The sequence below is a fragment of the Alligator mississippiensis genome, chromosome 12 (genome assembly GCF_030867095.1).
Source record: "Alligator mississippiensis isolate rAllMis1 chromosome 12, rAllMis1, whole genome shotgun sequence".
Classification (NCBI taxonomy): Eukaryota; Metazoa; Chordata; order Crocodylia; family Alligatoridae; genus Alligator; species Alligator mississippiensis.
Window position 1 is genome coordinate 60,392,076 of NC_081835.1, and position 18,868 is coordinate 60,410,943.

Sequence of the window (18,868 nt, forward strand, 5' to 3'; positions counted from 1 at the left end):
GCCTTTGGAAGCCTAATTCTTCATTTCATTAGTGAAGAAATGGATATCAATATTAAACCCCAAGCTCTAGAAGGATTAGCGTTTCCAACAGTGACCCCAGCAGCTGAGTGTGTATCAAGACTACTACTGATGATGATGATATAATAATAATACAGTAGCATCCAGAAGAAGGCCAGGTCCCAGGTAAAGCATTGTGCAAAGCCAGATTTAAAAGCAAGCCGCTGCCTCCTGCCCAGGGGACGCACCCCAAGGTGGCTCCTTCGTGCAGGTTCAAGGCACAGAGCCCAGCCGCGGCAGGGGCTGCAATGGTCCGGCACAGCCCGCTCCAGAAGCCTGACCAAACACAGCCCTCTCTGCCCCCGGTCCCGGGTGGAGGTCAGTAGATCCCCAGATAACTTTTGCTTCTTCCCCAGTGAAGCAAACCTTCGTGCCAGCAGCGATGGGCTTGGGAAAGCTCCGAGCCCGGCTCCCCCAGCCCCTTCCCCAAAGCCGGGTTTGGGCAGGTGGAGCCGGGGGGGGGTCCCAGGCTCGCGGAAAGCCCCGTTCCCAACGAGGGTGTCCCGATCCCGGGGTTCAAGCCGAAGCACAGCTGCCGTCTCGGGCTGCTGGGGGGACCCGGCGGTAGCTGCTTTCTCCCCTCTGCTCTGGGGGAAGGAGCAGAAGCAGAGGGGCGAGAACTGGAGCGGATCCTGGAAGCCCCCGAGTCCCTCCTTGAGGAAGGATGGAGCCAAGCGAGGGGGGGGCCCGGCCCGGTGGCTGCGAAACGCCACCCCGAGACGGAGAGACGAGCCCGCGGGTGTCCCGTCTCCCCGGGCCCAGCTCCGTCCGGGCTGCGAGCCGGAAAGTGCCTGCAGGACTGGGGGGAGTCGGCCCTTTCCCTCCTTCCCAGCCTCCGCTGAGCTGGTCATCTCTGCCCCCCGGCTCAGCTCCCCCGGTGCCTCTTCCAGCCGCCGGATCAGGCCCCTTCCTGCACTTTCCTGCCGGGCTAGAGCAGAGGGACCCCGACATCGAGACACGCTTCGCGCCGGGCGGCTGCCCTCGCCCACCCCCAAGGCAGGAGCCCTCTTGCTGAGCCGCTACCGCGGCTGGCCCCCGCCTTCTCGCCGGGAGCTGGAGCCCCAGCCGGCCTGGCTGCAAAGGGGGCAGGAAGAAATGAACGAGATGAAGGGCCCCAGGTCCAAAGCTGGCCGGGAGAGGCTGGCCCCGGGCAGGGGAAGCCACTCGGAGCGCTCCAAACCGGGGGCTGCAACGATATAATAGTAGTAATAATAATAGTAATGAGAAAAACAAAACAACAATAACTATGATGATGATGATGAACAGGAACAGCAATAATAATAATAATAATGATGGTGATGATGATGGTGATGATGGTAATGATGTGATGATTAGCGATGATAAAAGTGATTAAGACGGTTAAGATAAAAAAGATAACGATTAATGGCGACATGATGATGATAATACACAGCAATAACAACACCGATGCTAATCAATAGTAATAGCAATAATGGTGGTGATGACGATGATGAAGACTGAGCCGGGGCCCTTGTCCTGGAGCTTGCCGATGGCCGATCGCGCTGCCCAGGTGGGAGCTGGAGGCCGGTGCTCCTGTGGCGATCAGGGCCCCTTGCAAACAGGCTGAGCTAGAGGCTGGGTTGGGGAGAGGGTGGATTGCAGCCCCCGGGCCAGATCAGGGCTGCGCCGGGCAGAGGCGTCTGAACCGGGGGGAGAAGCGGGCAGGGCCCCCGCTGGAAGGGTCCCAGGCCTGGATCTTTTGTCCTTGCCCCGGGAGAAGGAGGATCGGGGGTGGCGAGGCCCGGAGGAAGGAGCCCCGGCCGCCCCCGCCCTCCCCGACAGCTGGCAGCCGCGCCGGGATGGGGCTGCCTCCTGCGGCCGCGCCGGGCCCCGGCCGCTTCCAAGCTGCCGGCCGAGGGGAGACTTGGAAGGGAGACAAGACCCAGCTGCCCGGACGGCGGGCGGGGAAGAGTCGCTGGGGCCCGGATCGGGGCCGGAGGGAGAGATCAGTCCTCGCTCTGAGCTTCCAGAGGAGACGTCCCTCGGCCCGCCCGGCCTCGATTCCCCAAGCGGGATCCTCCAGCGCCCAGATCTCCCCTGACTCCCCTAGGGCGGCAAGCGCCCCCCCAACCTGCTTCGTCTGTCTATAGGGGGAAGCAGCAAGCAGGGGCACTGGGCTGCGCGGGGGAGAGGCGAGGCGGGCCTGGCCCGGCGCTGATCTCCTGGGGCTTCAGGTGAAACGGGGGCCCGATCCCAGGCGCGGCTCTCCCGGAGGCTGAACACTGCCGCCCCGGCCCCTCGCACGGGGATCCTCCCCGCCCCACTCCCTGACTTGGGCCCTAGTCTCTCTCTCGGCTCCATCTCGCTTCCCCCAGTGTTTCGGGCATGAAAAGCCCTCCCGGATCCTGCCAGTCGGGTCCATTTCAAACCATTGGGTAACGCGAAAGCGGGGAAGGGGGGCAGGTCAATAAAACAGCCCCCCTCCCGCATCGGATTTAAAACGAGTTTCCTTTTATAAAGACCCGCCCCCCACTTTCGTTAAAACAATTTCAAAGGAAAACGGGGGCGGGGGGGGGAGCCCCCTTCTCACCGCTCCAGCGCGATCCTCGCCTCAAACAGCGCGTTCAAATCAATCGGGGTTTTTTTTTAGGGAGGGGATCGCCCCCTCCCCCTTTAACCCGCGGTCAAACTTTCCCAGCCCCCAAAGAACGAATGATTCCGCCCGTCGTGGGGGGAGAGAGGAGCAGAAAGTTAAAAGGCAAGAAAGAAAAAGGCCAAGCAGCAGCTTAGCAAACCCACGCCCGCCCCCAGCCGCCCGGCCCGACCCCCTGTTGCTAATCACCCCATTAAGAGCTTCATCAGTGGCGTAATGAAAGCAAACAGGGTGGAAATGGCCTGTAAACCGTTGGATCGGGGCTGTAATTAATTCAGTGTCTCTTTTAATCAAACGGAGAGGAGATCAGGTTCCTGAAGTCAGCGTGTGACATCACCCCAAAATGCCTCCCAGCCAATCAGGAGGGCGGAGGCTCGGACACGTGGATATGGCACCTTGAAAAGAAAAAAAAAAAGAAGAAGAAGGAGGAAAAAAAAAAAGGGGGAGCGGCGGCGGAGGAAGCAGGAGCCCGAAGTAGTGACACAAGTTGGGTTTGTCAAGGGGAACGTGCCGCCGGCGGAGCCGCTGTCCGAGGTGCTGAAGCGCCGGTCGGAGCCATGGGCGCCGCCGCCGGGCGCTCTCGGAGGTGCTGAAATCTCCACCCGCCTTTTGTCCGCCCGCCCCGGCGCTGGCCGAGGTGCTGGCCCGGGGGCTCCCGCCGCACAATAGCAGCCCCCCTCGGCTCCCGGCTCCCGCCCCCGCCCCATCCACGGGCATCATGGGCTGGTCCAGGCGCCGGGAGCCCCTCGCCTGCAACGGATTTGAGCGCCGGAGGGGACGGGGAGGGGGGAAGCCTTGAGATGCAAGCGGGGTGTGGGAGTGGGGGGCTCCCCGTGCCAAGTTTGACGGTCTGTCCTTTCTCTGTCTGCCTGTCTTGTTTGTCTCCCCCCCCACCCCCACCCCTCCGCCTGCAGCTGCTTGGGGCGCTGAAGAAGAAAGGCTGAGCCCTGGATCTAATGCCCAGAGCGCGGCGGATTGTTGGGCGAGCGGGTCCCTGGCTTCCCAGGCTGAACTTTGTCTGATCTCGCCCAGCCCCGCCGCTCCGCGCCGCGCCGCCCAGCCCATGTCAGCCTGATCCGCGGCGGGTGCGTGCGAGGCCATGGAGGGGTCCAACGGCTTCGGGATCGACTCCATCCTGTCCCACCGCCCGGGGAGCCCGGCCGTGCCCAAGGGAGACCCGCTGCTCGGGGACTGCAGGTCCCCGCTGGAACTAAGCCCCCGCTCCGAAGTCAGCAGCGGCTGCCCGTCGCCCCCCTCGCCGGGCAGGGAGTGCCTGGAGGCGGTGGCGCAGAGGCAAGGAGTCGCCGTGGGCTTGGACTCGCACCTGCAGCCGGGGCAGGTGTCGGCGCCGTCCCAGTCCAGAACGGTGACCTCGTCTTTCTTAATCAGGGACATCCTCGCCGACTGCAAGCCCCTGGCAGCCTGCGCGCCTTACTCTAGCACCAATGGACAGAGCGGGCCGGAGCCTGCGGGCCGCGGCCCCGCCAAGCCCGGGGAGGATTTTAGAGAGAAAATGGACAAAAGTAGCAGCAACGTGTCCTCGGACTCGGAGTACAAAGGTAAGCGCCGGCGGGACCCGCGGGCTCTGCTTGTCCCTCCGCACGGGGCACGGTGCGGGGCCGGGCTCTGCGAGCCGCCGCGGTTGGGGAAAAAAAGAAAAAACCCGATCAACTTCCTACAACTTGCTTTTGAAGACAGGATCAGGCCGAACCGGCCGAGGGCGAGGGGTGCAAAGCACTGGAGAGGGAAGCACAGCCCTTCCCCATTCGTTTCCCCTTTGCTCCCTGGCCGCGGCCCCGCAGCGATGCGTGTCAGCCCCGCGGGCAAGGGCTTCGCTGAGCCGCTCCAGCGCTGGGGCTTGGCCGGCCGCGATCGGGGACATGATTGCGGGGCGGAATTCGCCTTCGGGTCCCTGGCATCGGATTTTCGGGCTATTGAAAAAGAATTAAAATGATGCTCACAACGATCAGGAGAGGAGAGAAGTCGTTAGCCCGCGGCTGGACTCACCCGGGCTCGGAGGCGGCGGGGTGGGAACGGCAGCGATCGCCAAGGCGCTCCCGGCCGGTGCGGAGAGGGGCGCGATTCTGCCCCGGGGCCGCAGGAGCCGGATCTGGCCCGTTGCTGGAGGACTGGCCCCGCGGGCCGGTGCCTCCACAACGGGGAAAGGGCGAAGCACAAATCAATGGCAGAGTGCGGTGCCCGGAGAGAAGGGTTTGAGGGCGATCGTGTAAAGCGCGGGCAGCTGCCAGCCCTACCCCTAAGCGGGCAGGTTGTATCTATGGGGCGGGGGGAAGAGCGGGGAGGGAGACAAACCCCTAGGCCTGGATTTCCCTGCAAGGAGGCAACTTTTGCTCCTCTCCTGTTTGAGCGCTGTCTCCCTTCTTCCTCTCCTCCTGGGCCCCGCCGTCCCGGATCGGTCTCCGCCAGCCCCGCTGCAAACCGAGCCGCACGGAAACGCGGTTCACCGGGCAAATGGCTTGCCCGGCGCCTTGCGGCGTCACTCAAAGGGAGTTTCTCTGCTCCCCAGCCTGCGGCGAAGCAGCCTTGGATTTCAATGAATGAAGGGAAACGACCCAGGGAGAGAAAAGAGCTAGAAAAAAAAGAGCAAGGGGGCGACGAGATGGAGAGCAGCAGAAATGCCGCTCTTCAATTCTGCTGGGAGCTGCCCTTTGCGGGACGATTGAGTTTGCAAAGAAACTAAGTAGAGGGGGAGAAAAATCTGTGGGTGTTTGTAAGTGCAAGAAGGCAGCGGGTACAGAGAGCCCCAGCTCTGGGGACGTTGGGAAGACATCTCTTCTCAACCTGCCCGCGGAGCTGCCGAGCTGCCTCCCTTGCCGGGCGATCACACCGGTGCCGGTAACAATAACGCCAGCCCTCCTCAGCCGGAGCCCCCTGTGTCCCAGACACTCTCCCTGTCCCCCAAGCCACCCCCAGCTTCTCAAGAGCAGGGAGGGGTGGGAACGAGTGTCATTCATCCAAAAGGGAAGGAGGAATCGATAGCTGAAACGGCTGGGAGCAGCAGGGCCCGATCCCCGCTCGGCTGCGCGACCCGGCTCTCTCCAGCCAAAATGCCCGGAGATGTAAGCTCGGGCCTGGCCGAGGAGTCAGTGCAAGACGAGGGCTGGGCGATGCTGCTGATTTAAAAACGGAGTTTATGGAGCTGAACCGGAGACAGCCGGTTAAAAAGTGCCAGCACATGGTGGCCTTTAGTTGTCTCGTCTGCCCTGTCACATCAGGCCTCCAATGACTTTCCGGGCAGGACTGGTATTCTTATTATTTTTGAAAGGGGGCTGGGGGGAATATCCTACAAAACTGCACTCCTCCCCGAGGGAGCTCCTGCAGCCTAGGCTGGCGTTTTACCTTCGGCTACAGAGCGCGGGGTCTCACTCCGGAGGCCGGGCTTGCTGCTCCTACCGGATCCTCTCTCGGCTTTCTCCTCCGCGGGCGATTGGGCTGAAACCCTAAGGGAAGCCGAGGGCTTTCTGCGCAGGGGGGAAAAAAAAGGAGAATCAGAGAAAACAAAAAAAAGAAATCGATGGTCCTCGTTTGGTTCCCGATCCGAGCGTCTCTTTCTCCCCCGCCCTGTCCCGAGTTGCCCGGAGAACTTTTCTTTTTCCCTGCCCCAGGGCCAGCCCCGCGGGCAGACGCGGAGCTTGTGCGGCCCCAGCCGCCCGGGCCGCGCGATCCAGCCCAGGCCGCTCCCGGGGCGGCCCCGCGATCGCTGCGCCCTGACACTGACACTGCGAGCTCCTCCCGCGGCCCGGTCCCTGCCCGGCCTGCTGGATGCTGCATTCCCGGTTGAAGGGTTTCGTTCCCCGGTGGCTCAATTAACCGGATTATTGTCTTCCTACAGAGAGAAATCACCGCTCGCTCCACTCTCGCCCTGTCGCTTCTAAACCCGCCACAATGAAATTTACCATAAACCCCTGGAAAAAAAAAACCCTAATGCCGCCAATTGATATAAACTGCGGCTTTTTGTTACATAATCTCTTTTAAAAGAGGAGGTTGTGGGGGAAGGGGAGGGGGGGAAGGCGAGCGGCTGCTGCGTGGATTCCCCAGTCTCCTCCAGCTGTTTTCGGGTGTAACTCGTTGCCAGGCCCGTCCGGGGAGCTGCCCTGGATCGATCCGCGGGCGCGGGGGTGAGGTAGAGCCGCCCGCGTAAAGGAGCCACCCAGAAACCACCGCATGAAGCAGCTGGAAAGTTAAATGGTCGCCAGGCGGGCGGCGGCCCAAACATTTCGTTTTAACCCCTTAAGAGCTGCGGGGAGCCCGCGCCTCCTGGCCTGCCCCTTACCCGGCCATCGCCGAGCAGGGGCCGGTGGCGGCTTGGAAGCAGCGGCCCCGGCAGCGGCGACATCGCGCCCCCAAAAAAAGAGTCTTTAGTGCTGCAACTTTGGCCGGAGCAAACCCACCCGAGGCCTTTTGGGGGGGGGGGTAGATTTGGGTTTCTTTCCCCTCCGCTGTTATTTTTTTCTGGGCAAAATTAAACTCGGTCGCGGCCTGCCGGGGCTGAGGGGGGCTGTGCAGCGGAGAAGATGGGGGAAAGGGACAAAATCTGCTGCCCGGAGAAGCACCAGGGGCGAGATCCCCGGCTAAGACGGGGCTGGCTGCGGGGGCACAACGCGTGCTGAGCGGCCCCGATCCCCCTTCCCGGCGCCGGGCATTGAAGCCGTTGCCCCCGCCGCTCCAGGCTTCCCCGGCGCCCGTGGAGGCCCCTACCTCCTTCTCCGGAGGAGCGCAGCTTGCAGCGGGGGCTCTGGGGAGCCCCGGCCGGCCCTTGGCGGCTGCGAGCAGGAGAGCTCGGGCAGGGCCAGATCTCCCCCGAGATCCACCGGGGCCCCGCGCTGACACCGCTTTGCTTTCTCTCCCCCCGGCCGCAGTGAAGGAAGAAGGGGACCGCGAGATCTCCAGCTCCCGGGACAGCCCCCCGGTGCGGCTGAAAAAGCCGCGCAAGGCCCGCACCGCCTTCACGGACCACCAGCTCGCGCAGCTGGAGCGCAGCTTCGAGCGGCAGAAGTACCTGAGCGTGCAGGACCGCATGGAGCTCGCCGCCTCGCTCAACCTCACCGACACGCAGGTCAAGACGTGGTACCAGAACCGCAGGTAAAGGCGCCCGGGGCCTGCCCTCCCCCCATCCCACCGGGGCCCGAGCCAGCCCGCCCCGGGCTCGGCCCAGCTCCCGGAGCTCGGAGCCGAGCAGATCGCGCCGGCCCCGCGCGCTTCCAGGGCGGGCAGGCGGGATCCGAGCTCAGCCCCGTCCCCTGGCCCCGGAGGGCACCCCCGGCCCGCCCAGCCCCACGCCCAGGGGCACCCCGACCCGGGCCAGGGGGAAGGAGGCCGCGGGGCCGCTCGATCCACGCAGCGGCGCGACACATTGGCCCATTAATAATAAATCCCAATTACTGCTGCGGGCATCAATAATTAACGCGGGTTGCAGTAATTACACAATTATGATGATGATGAATAATTCACGGGTGGAAATCGGGCTGGCGCCTCCGCCACCGAGCTGCCCTCCGCCGCCTCCCGCCGCAGATCGGGCCCCGGTCAGTGCCCGGGGGGAGAGCAACGGGGGTCGGGCCCAGCTCTGGGTCCCCTCCTCTGGGCCATGCCAGGGGCAAGCACCCGCTGCCCCCGCCCGGGCTGCGGGCTGTGCGGCCGCCTCGTCCCTCCCGCAAAGGCTGGGGAGTCACCCGGGCTGCCCACGCCTTGATCAGCCCGGCTGCGATCCGCGTCCACACACAGCTGCAGGGAACTCGGATTAGCCGCGCTTGATCCCGGGCAAGGTGGTAATTGGGATGAGTGGCCGGACACGGGGCCCGGCTCTTCCCGGCCCCTTTCCCCCGGGATGGCCTTGGCGGGGAGGTGCCTTCCCCCTCCAGGTGCCAGGTGAGATGAGGCAGCAACGGGCTCCGAGCGGAGCCCGCTTCCAAGCAACACACGTGGCCCAGCCCGTGTCAGGACACGGCAGATGAGGGAGCGTGCGTGTTTCCCACGGGCTGTGATCTCTTCCACACCCCTCTCCATGGCCTGTCAGGTCTGAATGAGCTGGGCAGGTCAGGATCCAGGAGGTTCAAGGGATCAGGTGGATCCCTGGTTGGCGTGGGGAGCCCAGGAGCAGGCGAGGGCACGGGGGTCCAAATCAGGCTCGAACCAGGCCCAGGTCCCGGGGCCAAGACCCGCCCGCAGCCGCCCCGCGGGAATGGGGGCAGCTCGGGGCAGCTGCTCCCGGGGCTGCCGGGGGGACCAGGGGCTCTGCCCAGGCCGGGCTTCGCGGCGAGGGCGAATGCACCGGTTGTCTGCTCCTAGCCCGTGTTATCCCGCGGGGCCTGGGTCCTTCTCCCGTGCTACCATCAGAGGGGCGGTGTGCACCTGCCCGGGCAGGACAGACCGGTGGAGGGGCTTTGCTTGAATGATGCATTCCCTGTATGTGTATGTGTACATACATGTATATGTACATAGAGATGTGTGTATGTATACACACGTATATGTACATATGTGTGTGTGTGTATGTATATGTGTGGGTATGTATACACACGTACATGTACATATGGGGGATGCTATCTATGTGTCTACACACCTGTATGTACATATATATGTGCATATGTGTGTATGCATATGCATGTGTATATATATACACACAATCTCCCGTATTCGTTTTGTATATGTAGGTGTATGTGTATATACACATCTATATATACGTATATGTGTGTATATGTGTATACACACGTATATGTACATATATGTGTATGTATATGCGCATGATCTCCCATATCGATTCTCTATATGTCGATGTATTTATGTATGTATGCACACCTGTGTAGCTGTATATTGGTATACACACGTGTATATGATGTCTAGATGTGTACAGACGTGTGCATGTGTATATACACACCATCTCTCATCTATAGTCTGTATATGTACGAGCACGTCTGTGCGTGTGTGTGTGTGCGTGCATGTATGGAGATTCTTAGATTAGAAGCGACCTTGCAAGATCGTGGGGTCCTGTACGTACGTGGGTGGCGGATACAGACGCGTGTGTCTGCGTGCACACACACACACACACGCGAGCTCCCGTGCACGCTCCCGGCGTGTCCCCCGCGGTGCGGGCAGGGCGCCCCGGGGCGGGGCACCCCCTGTTCTGCGGCCCGAGGGCGCCGTGCCCCGGGGGGGCGGTGCGGGGCGGCGCGGGGCCGGGCGCTGTGTGACACGTGTGTCCCCCCAGGACCAAGTGGAAGCGGCAGACGGCGGTGGGCCTGGAGCTGCTGGCCGAGGCCGGGAACTACTCGGCGCTGCAGCGCATGTTCCCGTCGCCCTACTTCTACCCGCAGAGCCTGGTCTCCAACCTGGACCCCGGCGCCGCGCTCTACCTGTACCGCGGGCCCAGCGCGCCTCCGCCCGCGCTGCAGAGACCGCTGGTGCCCCGCATCCTCATCCACGGACTGCAGGGGGGCAGCGAGCCCCCGCCGCCCCTGCCCCCGCTGCCCGGCGTCCTGCCCCGGGCCGCGCAGCCCCGGTGAGGCGCGCCCGCCGCCCCCGGGCCCGGGCCAGGGCCAGCCGCGGGACTCGGACGGACGCCGGCCGGGCTCTGCCCCGCGCCCACGCGCGGCGCGAGGGACAGGCAGGGCCGCGCGGGGCCGGGGGCGGCCGCGGGGCTCGGGCGGGCACGGGCAGCGCCGCTGCCTCCTGCCCCTGCGCGCACACGCGTGCACACGCGCGCACACACATCGACACACGCAGGCAGACACGCGTGCATGCACGCACGGACACAGAGGCATGCACGGACACGCACTCACACACGCACAGACCCAGATCGACACACACACACGCGCGCGTGCGTGTGCAAGTGCAAGCGAGCTCCCCCGTGGTCACACGCGCGTGCCAGGCCCCTGCTCCCACCCGGCCCCCTCCTCCCCGCCCCCGGGGCACGTCGGGCACCACGGGTCGACCCATCCTCCCCGCTCCCCCAGGCATCGCAGGGCCCCGCCGCCCCCGGGGGCGACTCCCGGGGCTCACGACGGCTCGGGGCCGGGCCGGGGGCTGCACCCTAGAGTTGCCCCGTGACCCCCAGGCATCCATCCCCTCCAGAGCCCCCGCTGCGGGGAGGGCGGTGCCTCCCACTGGATCCCCGGATCAACCCCCCGGGTCCCACGCGCGGGCGGGCGCGCAGGGCTGGGGACGGGGGGCGGCTCCGCTCCGACTGGGGCTGCCGCTGGAAGCGAGGTCGCTCCCAAAGCAACCGGGGCCTGCGGAGCCAGTGGTTGCCCCCGACCCCCTTCTGCCACCCCCTGATCTCTTAGCTCATGCGATCCCTAAGGAAACTCATGGGATCCCCTCGCCCCCCCCCCCCCCCGGAGATCCCCGGCCCGGACTGTAAATACCGCGTGCAAAGTGCATCTGAATTATTTATTTGTGACCCCCGAGGGCGTATTTGTGTCAGTGCTTCTTGTCGGTCTGTACCCCGGGGCCTCCGCACTCCCGGCCGCGGCCCCGCTCGGCTCGGGCCCTTCCTTTTATAAATGTGGAAATAAAACTTCTTTGCAAACACCCCGGCTCACTGCTTCCAGCCGCTCGGGGGGCTCGGGGAAGCCCCCGGCCAGGGCCAGGGGGCTGGAGGGGAGGGAAAGGCTGGACACACACACACACACACACACACACACACACACACACAGACATACATACATACAGGCACAGACACACAGACATGGCTGGACACACACTCAGGCACTACGCCGACACACACAGAGGCACAGACACACGCAAACACGGCTGGACACACAGAGGCACAGACACGCATACACACAGACATGGCTGGACACGGACATGCACGGCTGGGCACCCCTGCTGGCTCTGGGGAAGTGGCTCCTGATCTCCAGAGGCCCGTGGGGAGGTGTGACTCGAGTCAGGCCCCATGTGGCCCTGGCTGGGGTGGGGGAGCAGAGCCCCTGGCCCAGCCCACAGCCCCACAGAGGGGAAAGGCCTGGGTGAAGCCCCCACCTGTCCGGTGCATGATGTGAAGGGTCTAATTGCCCAAGTGCCTTCAATGATCGCCTTGGAAAAATGGATTGTTTCCACCCTGGAGAAGTGGCGCTCGTGTGGCCGCAGCCAGCCAGCCAGCGAGCCCAGCAGCTGGTCACCGGGACAGCCTGGGAGCGGCGGCTAGCTCAGGGAGCTGACAGATGGGCTGCGAGGCTTAGCCCCCCCAACTCCCCTCCCAGCGGCCCCACGCCTCCGCCCGTCCCCTCTGCAACCTGTGGGCCAGGCTGGAATGGGACCCCCCTCCTCCTCGCAGCTCTGCAAGGGACCCACTGCCAGCCTCTGGCCCCGCTCGCATCCAGGTGCTCCCAGCCCTCTAACGAGCCAGGATAGAGCCCACCTGGATCCCTTTACCAGCTCCAGGCGCCACATACCAGGGTAAAGACCTGCCTCTTCTTGCTCTTTGGCCTGTGGGGAAGGAAGGCCCAGCCCCTGAAACTACCTGGGTGCAAGGCAATTCCTTTCCTCCACCCCCTGCCCCCAAGGGATCTAGGGAAGAGCTTTTCTTGGTGAAGGAGAAGATTTCCAAGTGATGACCCCCAGAATCTGAGAGGCTGCAAGAGGGCAAGTCTTGGGCCTGACCCTGCACCTACCAGGGGTGGGGGGGAGCGTGTTTAAATCCTCCAAGACAGGATGCTGGCCTGATTCTAATTCTGCAAAATGCACAGCAGCTAATTAAGTCCAGCGGCCCCCTTGCCTTTGTGACTGGCGCTGTTTCTTTGCATGTGAATGGTGGAGTTTGGTAAATCCGGGGCTCTGGCTTGGGGGAGGATTGTCCCCAGCTCAGGGTTAATGAAGTGGGAAAGGAGTCTCTCAGAGCAGCATGCAAACAGAACCCCCCATACAACACACCCAGGCCAAAAAGCCTACATGGATTGACTTAAACCCGGGGGATAAGTGCTTTGAATTAATCTCATTGAATAAGAATGAGGCCAAACAAAACTCTTTAAAATCATATTAAAAATCTATCAAAGGACAACTTGCACTGGGTGTGCTTTTCATTTTGTGAGAGTGAAAGCAGAGAGAATACAGCAACCTTCCTTACATTTACACAGCAGGAATGTAAATCAAAGACATTCTCTAATATTTAATTGTCCTTGTACCTCGGAGCAGATTCCATCTCTTACATTAATGAAGTACAACGCTTCCCTACAAGTTTATAATTGCAATATTTAAATTTGTCTTGCCAATTCACATCTGGAGGAGGCTGGGAAACTCATGGCAAAGATTTCAACCAGCACGTTCAAACACGAACAGGTTTCAGGTTGCGTTTAAACAACGGCAGTAGGAAAAAAATCAAGACTACTGTCCGAAAGAAACAAGCTTAGGCAGCAGGGGTGACTTGGCCAGTGTCCTTTTGCTAAAGAAAGCAAGGGGAGAGGGAGCGAGGTTTTGAGTTGTGATGGGAGCTTAAATAACAGGGTAAAATGACAAGTTTTAAAAGAAATCAGCGCTTCAGTGAACACACCACACTACAGCATACAGCATCTCCCAGGTGAAAAGCATCTCCTGTAGAAGATCTCAAAGTGCTTTGAAACCAAGACAACATCTAGCCACACAACACCCTTGTGAGGCAGGAATTGTCCCCAATCCACAGAGGGGGAAGTAAGGGACAGAAGTGAAGCAACTTGTCCAGAATCCAAAAGCAAGTTTGTGTCCATGACAGGGACAGGACCAGAGCTTGAACCCTGAGCCCTGTCCTCTCCTCGCAGCAGGATTCTTCCCCATACCGTGAAAATTAGACTATGCAACTCCCCAGGACAAGAACGTCTTATCACTCCCAATTCGTACAGCATTGCACGCAGGGGAGCCCTGATCCTGGGCCCTGCTCAAATACAAGTAATACACAAACGGGAGAATTCACAACAGATTAAAATAGGGTGCAACGGCTTCAAACAAAGCAGGACAACATAATGAAAACTGCATGGGCCTGGAGATGCGTCAGAAGCCATCACAAAGACAAGTGCTCTATGCCAAAACTGTCACTTCAAGGGGCTAGACTTTCCTTGACTAGAGCACGGATAAAGCGTGGCTTTCTGCTAATTCCTGGTTTGGGTTCTGAAAGGGCACCAAGTGACACAGTCGGAGCTGCAGTACAAAAATGCAAAGCAGGCTCCCTAGCTCAGAAAGGACCAACTTTAGAGTCCAAAATGTTGTGGTTTTGGTTTAAACTGAGCTTTCTGCAGCAGGAATGCAAACCCCTGCTTTCATTCACAGCATAATAAAGGTGAGAACTCCACCAAAGGCTGTCAAATTTCCATTTGGCACCTGGCCTCCTGTTTCTATTGCATCAATATGAACGTATATGCAGGTATGTTGCTGTCCTGTCTGCCCCTTTCTCGATGCTGGGAAAGGGACTGATGCTTAGACAGCACTGAGTATGCCAATAGGAAGCTGCAACAATTGGGGACCGAACAGCGATACCAATGCAGAGACTGAGCGGTCACAGGCAGTAACATGGCTGAAGGAGTCTCACCCCCACATCGACTCATGAATCAGCAGTCACTGCTCTCCAGCTGGCTTCTGTCCAAGATATTTTAAGACACCTATCACGTTATCATGTAAGCACTGAAAAAAATTATGCTGAAACATAAAGAGTCCAGAACAAATGGTGTGTTTCTCTCTTCTCCCCAGGGTTGCAGAGGAACGGGAATTTATACCGACAGGGGAGTTTTGCTGCTTTGTCCTTAATGATGGGCATCGTGCCTGGGGAGGTTAAGGTGCGCCTTGTGCTTGGACCTGAACGCGCTCTTCTGGGAGGAGTTCCCAACTGGGGTCCGTACATACCTCCCACCGCCCCCTCTACTAGTGTCAAAGACCAGAACCATTCCCCAAATGCTTGGGAGGCAAAGCTGCATTTGGGGGAGGCGGGGGTCTCGCTGTGCAGGTAGGTCCCAGTCCTATAACAGCATAGCAGATAAGGGACAGGACTTGGAGTTCCCCTCCAAAACGTATGGGGCTGAGCGGAGCCATTCTGGGATGGTGCATTAATGTCAGGTTTCTTTCATTCTGGCTTTCTCCTTGGATAGCAAGAATATGACAGGTTAAAATGGGTCTAACCTGAAGGACGCAGGAACCTGAGTCTGGGGCCCAATTCTGCCCTACAGAAATCAGTACATGTGTACAACTGGGTACCTGGGATATGAAGCCTCTGGAGAGATCAAGGTCTGACAGATCAGCATAGGTACATGGTGAGGTCTCACCCCTAGCCCCTCAAGCCTTTATCTGCCTGGTGGCATTTCTTCTCCCCCATCATTCTTCCTCTGCTCTGGCAGGACCTTTTCAGGCTTTAAAAGGCAGGTAGGGTTTGGCCCTTATTATTGGTATTATTCGGTGCAGCACACAAGACTGAGACACAGAGCTGTGGTCCCTGTCTCCAGGAGCCGATCATCTTAGTAAACACAAACCCAAGAGCATGGATGAAACAGAGGAGCTTTTCCTGAGAGCAAGCATTCCCGACTCCAGCAGTCAGACAAGAAGAGGGCTCTCAGAAGCGCACACAAATGCAGCTCTGGATGTGCAGAAAAGGCAGGACTAGCAGGAAGTTAAAAAGCTGAAACTTTATCCTGCCATCAGGTTTTAAATCGAACGCCGCTCAGAAATCAAATTAAGAGTCGACGATAAGATAAAGCCCCTTCTGCTAGCCTTAATTTAAAAACTGGGCCCAAGTCAATGCATGTGCAACTGAATTATACTGAGGCTTTTGTTCAACTAATCTAGAATTTCTATGCCAAGGGTGACAATCTGATACTGATTTACTGAAATGGTGGTTTACGTTTTAGCTAAAATTAACCTTAAAACTGTAAAGTCCTTCTTCCTAAACCAGCTGGGTGGGAAAGTAGTAAAGCAGATCAGGAGACAGACAGTGGCCAGACAGTGTAATCCACAGGGTCACATAAATCTAACGGAGGGCAGAATTTAGTTCTCCCTGTGAATGGCCAGCCAGAAGTTGCACATCTGCAGAAGTTCATCTCTGGCAAACTTGGCCTGGCCTCTCTGTAGGTATACACACATTGCCTTTAACATTTTCCGATAATCTCCCCCTTCCTCCCTTCTGTAATCACTCACTATTAATCCAGAGCTATCAGGTAAAAGATGGTGAGCCTTAAAGAGAAAAGCCTGTAGGTGAAAAAAGAGTAATCACTCATTATTTCATCAAAACCATTTGTAGAATTACACGCCCCAATAATACAGAGGGCGAAAAGATTTCCTAAAGTCTAACTGACGTGCTGTCGGCTTTTTCTTCCAATTATTATAAATTCACCAATAGTTCCCATTAATTCTTATGTGACAGTCAGCTTGGAGAAGGTCATACTTTTATTTTTTTTTTTTTTACCTCCTGCACAAGATCAATTCTTCCCAAGCTTATCCTCTTGGCATCACATTCTGAGTCATTTTCATCCTCGGGGTTTTTTTTAAGTTGACATTTGCCTTAAACCGTATTGCCCTTCCAAATAATAATAATAATAACACTTTTTATTTAATTTTAGCCTCATCAGTCCCTTGTACTCTCTGCCCATCACTTGGTTTGTTTTATAGCTGAGGCTCTTTTAAATCCGTCTTTTTCAAGTGTCCAAAAAAACCCTCTCCTGCTGCGAAAAACATGAAGCCAGGAAGTTGCAGTTCAGTAATTGCCTGGGAGGGAAAAAGGCAGATGCATTCTGGTTCTCCAAAGTTGTACTCAGTTGAGAAATCTTTTGGATTGGCTGCTCTTTTTCTGCACCGCATGGCCTGACTAATTCTTGCCTAACGCCATGTGCCATCACTTATATCGCTGCAATTTGATATGGGGACATCTTACAGCCCCCTCTGCCAGGCTGTGCCTTCTACTCTACATAAGCACTTATACCACTATCACCATATCCACCTGGGCACTGGGGGATGTAACCAGCATGCATCACGCGTGCAGTTTGTTCCTGCTCTGGTCTTCTCTGGAGAGGGAGGGCTGCATGTACATTGGGCAGGACTTTTTTCCCCCCTTTTAAGTGTGTCTGATGCTTACTGGTTATAGTGGAGAAGAGAGATTGAGGTGAGCCGGGTACTCAGAGCTGATAGTGGGGTGGGCTTTCATATGTAGCCTTATTAAAAGCAGGGAAGCTGTGTACAACTTCACCGAGGCTAAGCGGGGTCCAGCCTGCGTGCAGGGTAATGATGAATGAGGCCCAAATACAGCCTGGCTTGGAGCACACCACAGCACTCCCAGCCCTACCAGCACCTGACTGGGAATGAAGAAAGGAAGAAGCCCAAACTACTGATGTCTTCCTGCTTCAAAGGCAATAAACAGGGAAGAAACAGAGAGAAAAATCAACTAGCCCAGAAAAGGCTCTGAAAGGGGGAATGGATATTTAAAAAGAGCTGCGGTAAGGGTTGATTAACTACACTTTTCAGAGGGAGTAACGCCTTTCCGAAATGATGGATTATTGTCAAGCGTTAGAAATACTCCGCAAAGCCTGCAGTGTGCTGAGATGGGAGATGCTTTTTGCAACACAGAACAGCTCCATGCTCAATGACTCAGGCCCAAACCCTACTTATAAAGATTGCCTGAGCAAGGACTCACAACTGTATCATGTGGGCTGTGTCTGGTTACAGACAGGAACAAATCCTTTTCCCAAGTAAATGGGAGTTTTGCCATTACCTTGAGCGCCATCAAGGTACGGCCTCCGCACCACTGACAGTACAGGGCTGACAAAGGGACCCATGCTTGTTAAATGCAGACTAAGCAAACAAGGGTCAGACTTTGCTACCTCTGCTCACATTGAGCACCATTTGCCTCTCTGGAGAGCCCAAGTGAAATGAGCAGGTCCCTGCAGAGGATGAGTGGTTATACCTGGCCCTTGGGGCGAACACTCACTGAGTTAAATTAACTTTCTGTGGTTAAAAAAAGAGGCATTAGTCCCTATAGGCTTTTAAAACAATCACTCCTGTGAATTCAGTTCCTTTCTCATCCCAGGTGAAGTGCACTTATTGGCAGGGCGTTGTATGTTGCCCTCTACGCTGCATCTCACCTCTCTGAAATTTTCCTAACAAAAGCAAATTGTCACGGAGTTAAAACTGCAAAACTTGGAAACTTAGTGCATCTCCAGGAAGCTGCATTTAATTGGAATGGAGCATTCTTTGCTGAGAACAGGACGTGTCTGAATTCAGTCCCATTCATCCTGTAAGGCTCAGCTCCCCAAGGCTTTAAGCCTTTGAACAATTCTCTGCTAAATCCCGATGCTCGTCAGCTTGCTTTACATGTCACTCTGTCCCCTGTCCCTGGCGTTCTCTGAAACCAGTTTTTGCAGCGGAGGATTGGAAACTCCCAGTTCAGCTCAGCGTTTCCTGGTTGCCAGGTTTTCTGTGTCTTTTCTTCCTCTTGACCTTGGATACATTAGAGTCCATCCCACTTGAATATTCAGAGCGCAAGATTTCAGCAAGGCGGCGTTTGCCTTGGGTCCTCTTGTGAAGGTCGGGCCTGGGCAGAGGAGAGCAAAGAGAGGGGGGTTAGCTTTCTTTCCCTCTGGACCACAGTTGGGTGGGTTGCTTACCTCTCGGCTGGGAAAAGGACATTTTGCGCATTAGCAGAAATGCGGCTTCCTTTTCTCGAGGCTGGTTTTGAAATGGTCTCATGCAAAAGTAGATATTATTATGACTGGTATGTTAAAATAGGTGGGAAAATACCCTGCTGCTTTTAAAAGGGAGGCTTTGTTCTGTACAAATGCTCTGGTGCGAGGGGGGAGCTGATGAAGCCTGTGACACAGCACTCTGCAAATGATACGAGCCCCGGTTGAAAGCCACAGAGCAACAGAAACATTTTTTTTTTTTCAACAAGAGCTAAACCCTGTGATTTAAAAGGAAAAAAAAAAAAAGGAACAAAAACAAAACAATCCTTTCCGACAGGAGCCTGCCAGTCACCCTCGGCCCTCCCTCCCCAGCTCGTGGGCTTCCTCTCCGCAGACTGACTGTTGCAAAGGCAACAGCATCCTGCCTGGCCGCTAACTTCCAAAATGGATCGTCCAGCAACTCTAACCTGCTGTGTATAAATATACAAGCGCACTCAGCACTTTCTCTCCACAGATCGTGCCACCGGCCTGCTCTGTGACCTTGGCTAAGCCGCATCCTCTCTCTGTCCCTCCGTTTCTCCTCCCACCACCTCTCTGTCTTGTCTATGGAGACGGGGAGCTTTTC

The 18,868-nt window shown here is 57.8% G+C and overlaps 2 protein-coding genes and 1 long non-coding RNA gene across 6 annotated transcripts in view; 1 reads left to right on the forward strand and 2 right to left on the reverse strand.

Moving 5' to 3' along the window:
- Window positions 1-1,934: 1,934 nt before the first annotated feature.
- LOC132244481 (uncharacterized) lies at window positions 1,935-7,774 on the reverse strand. The gene is made up of 3 exons (XR_009455933.1): window positions 7,689-7,774; window positions 6,029-6,150; window positions 1,935-3,063 (listed from the first exon to the last, which is right to left on the reverse strand). It is a non-coding gene; the product is annotated as an uncharacterized LOC132244481 (long non-coding RNA).
- BARHL1 (BarH like homeobox 1) lies at window positions 3,487-11,240 on the forward strand. The gene is made up of 3 exons (XM_059715630.1): window positions 3,487-4,227; window positions 7,549-7,771; window positions 9,891-11,240. The coding sequence occupies exons 1-3, from the start codon at window positions 3,768-3,770 to the stop codon at window positions 10,183-10,185; spliced, it is 978 nt and encodes a 325-aa protein (XP_059571613.1). The 5' UTR covers window positions 3,487-3,767; the 3' UTR covers window positions 10,186-11,240.
- A 1,401-nt stretch (window positions 11,241-12,641) lies between these two features.
- The window catches only part of DDX31 (DEAD-box helicase 31), a 67,012-nt gene continuing 60,785 nt past the window's right edge, over window positions 12,642-18,868 (reverse strand). For 3 of the 4 annotated variants that reach the window (XM_019475819.2, XM_014603835.3, XM_019475823.2), the window contains one exon: window positions 12,642-18,155. In XM_019475819.2, the coding sequence (XP_019331364.1) occupies window positions 18,013-18,155 (143 nt within the window). In that variant the 3' untranslated portion in view covers window positions 12,642-18,012. The remainder of the gene's footprint in view (window positions 18,156-18,868) is intronic. The other variant, XM_019475821.2, reaches the window with a different exon arrangement.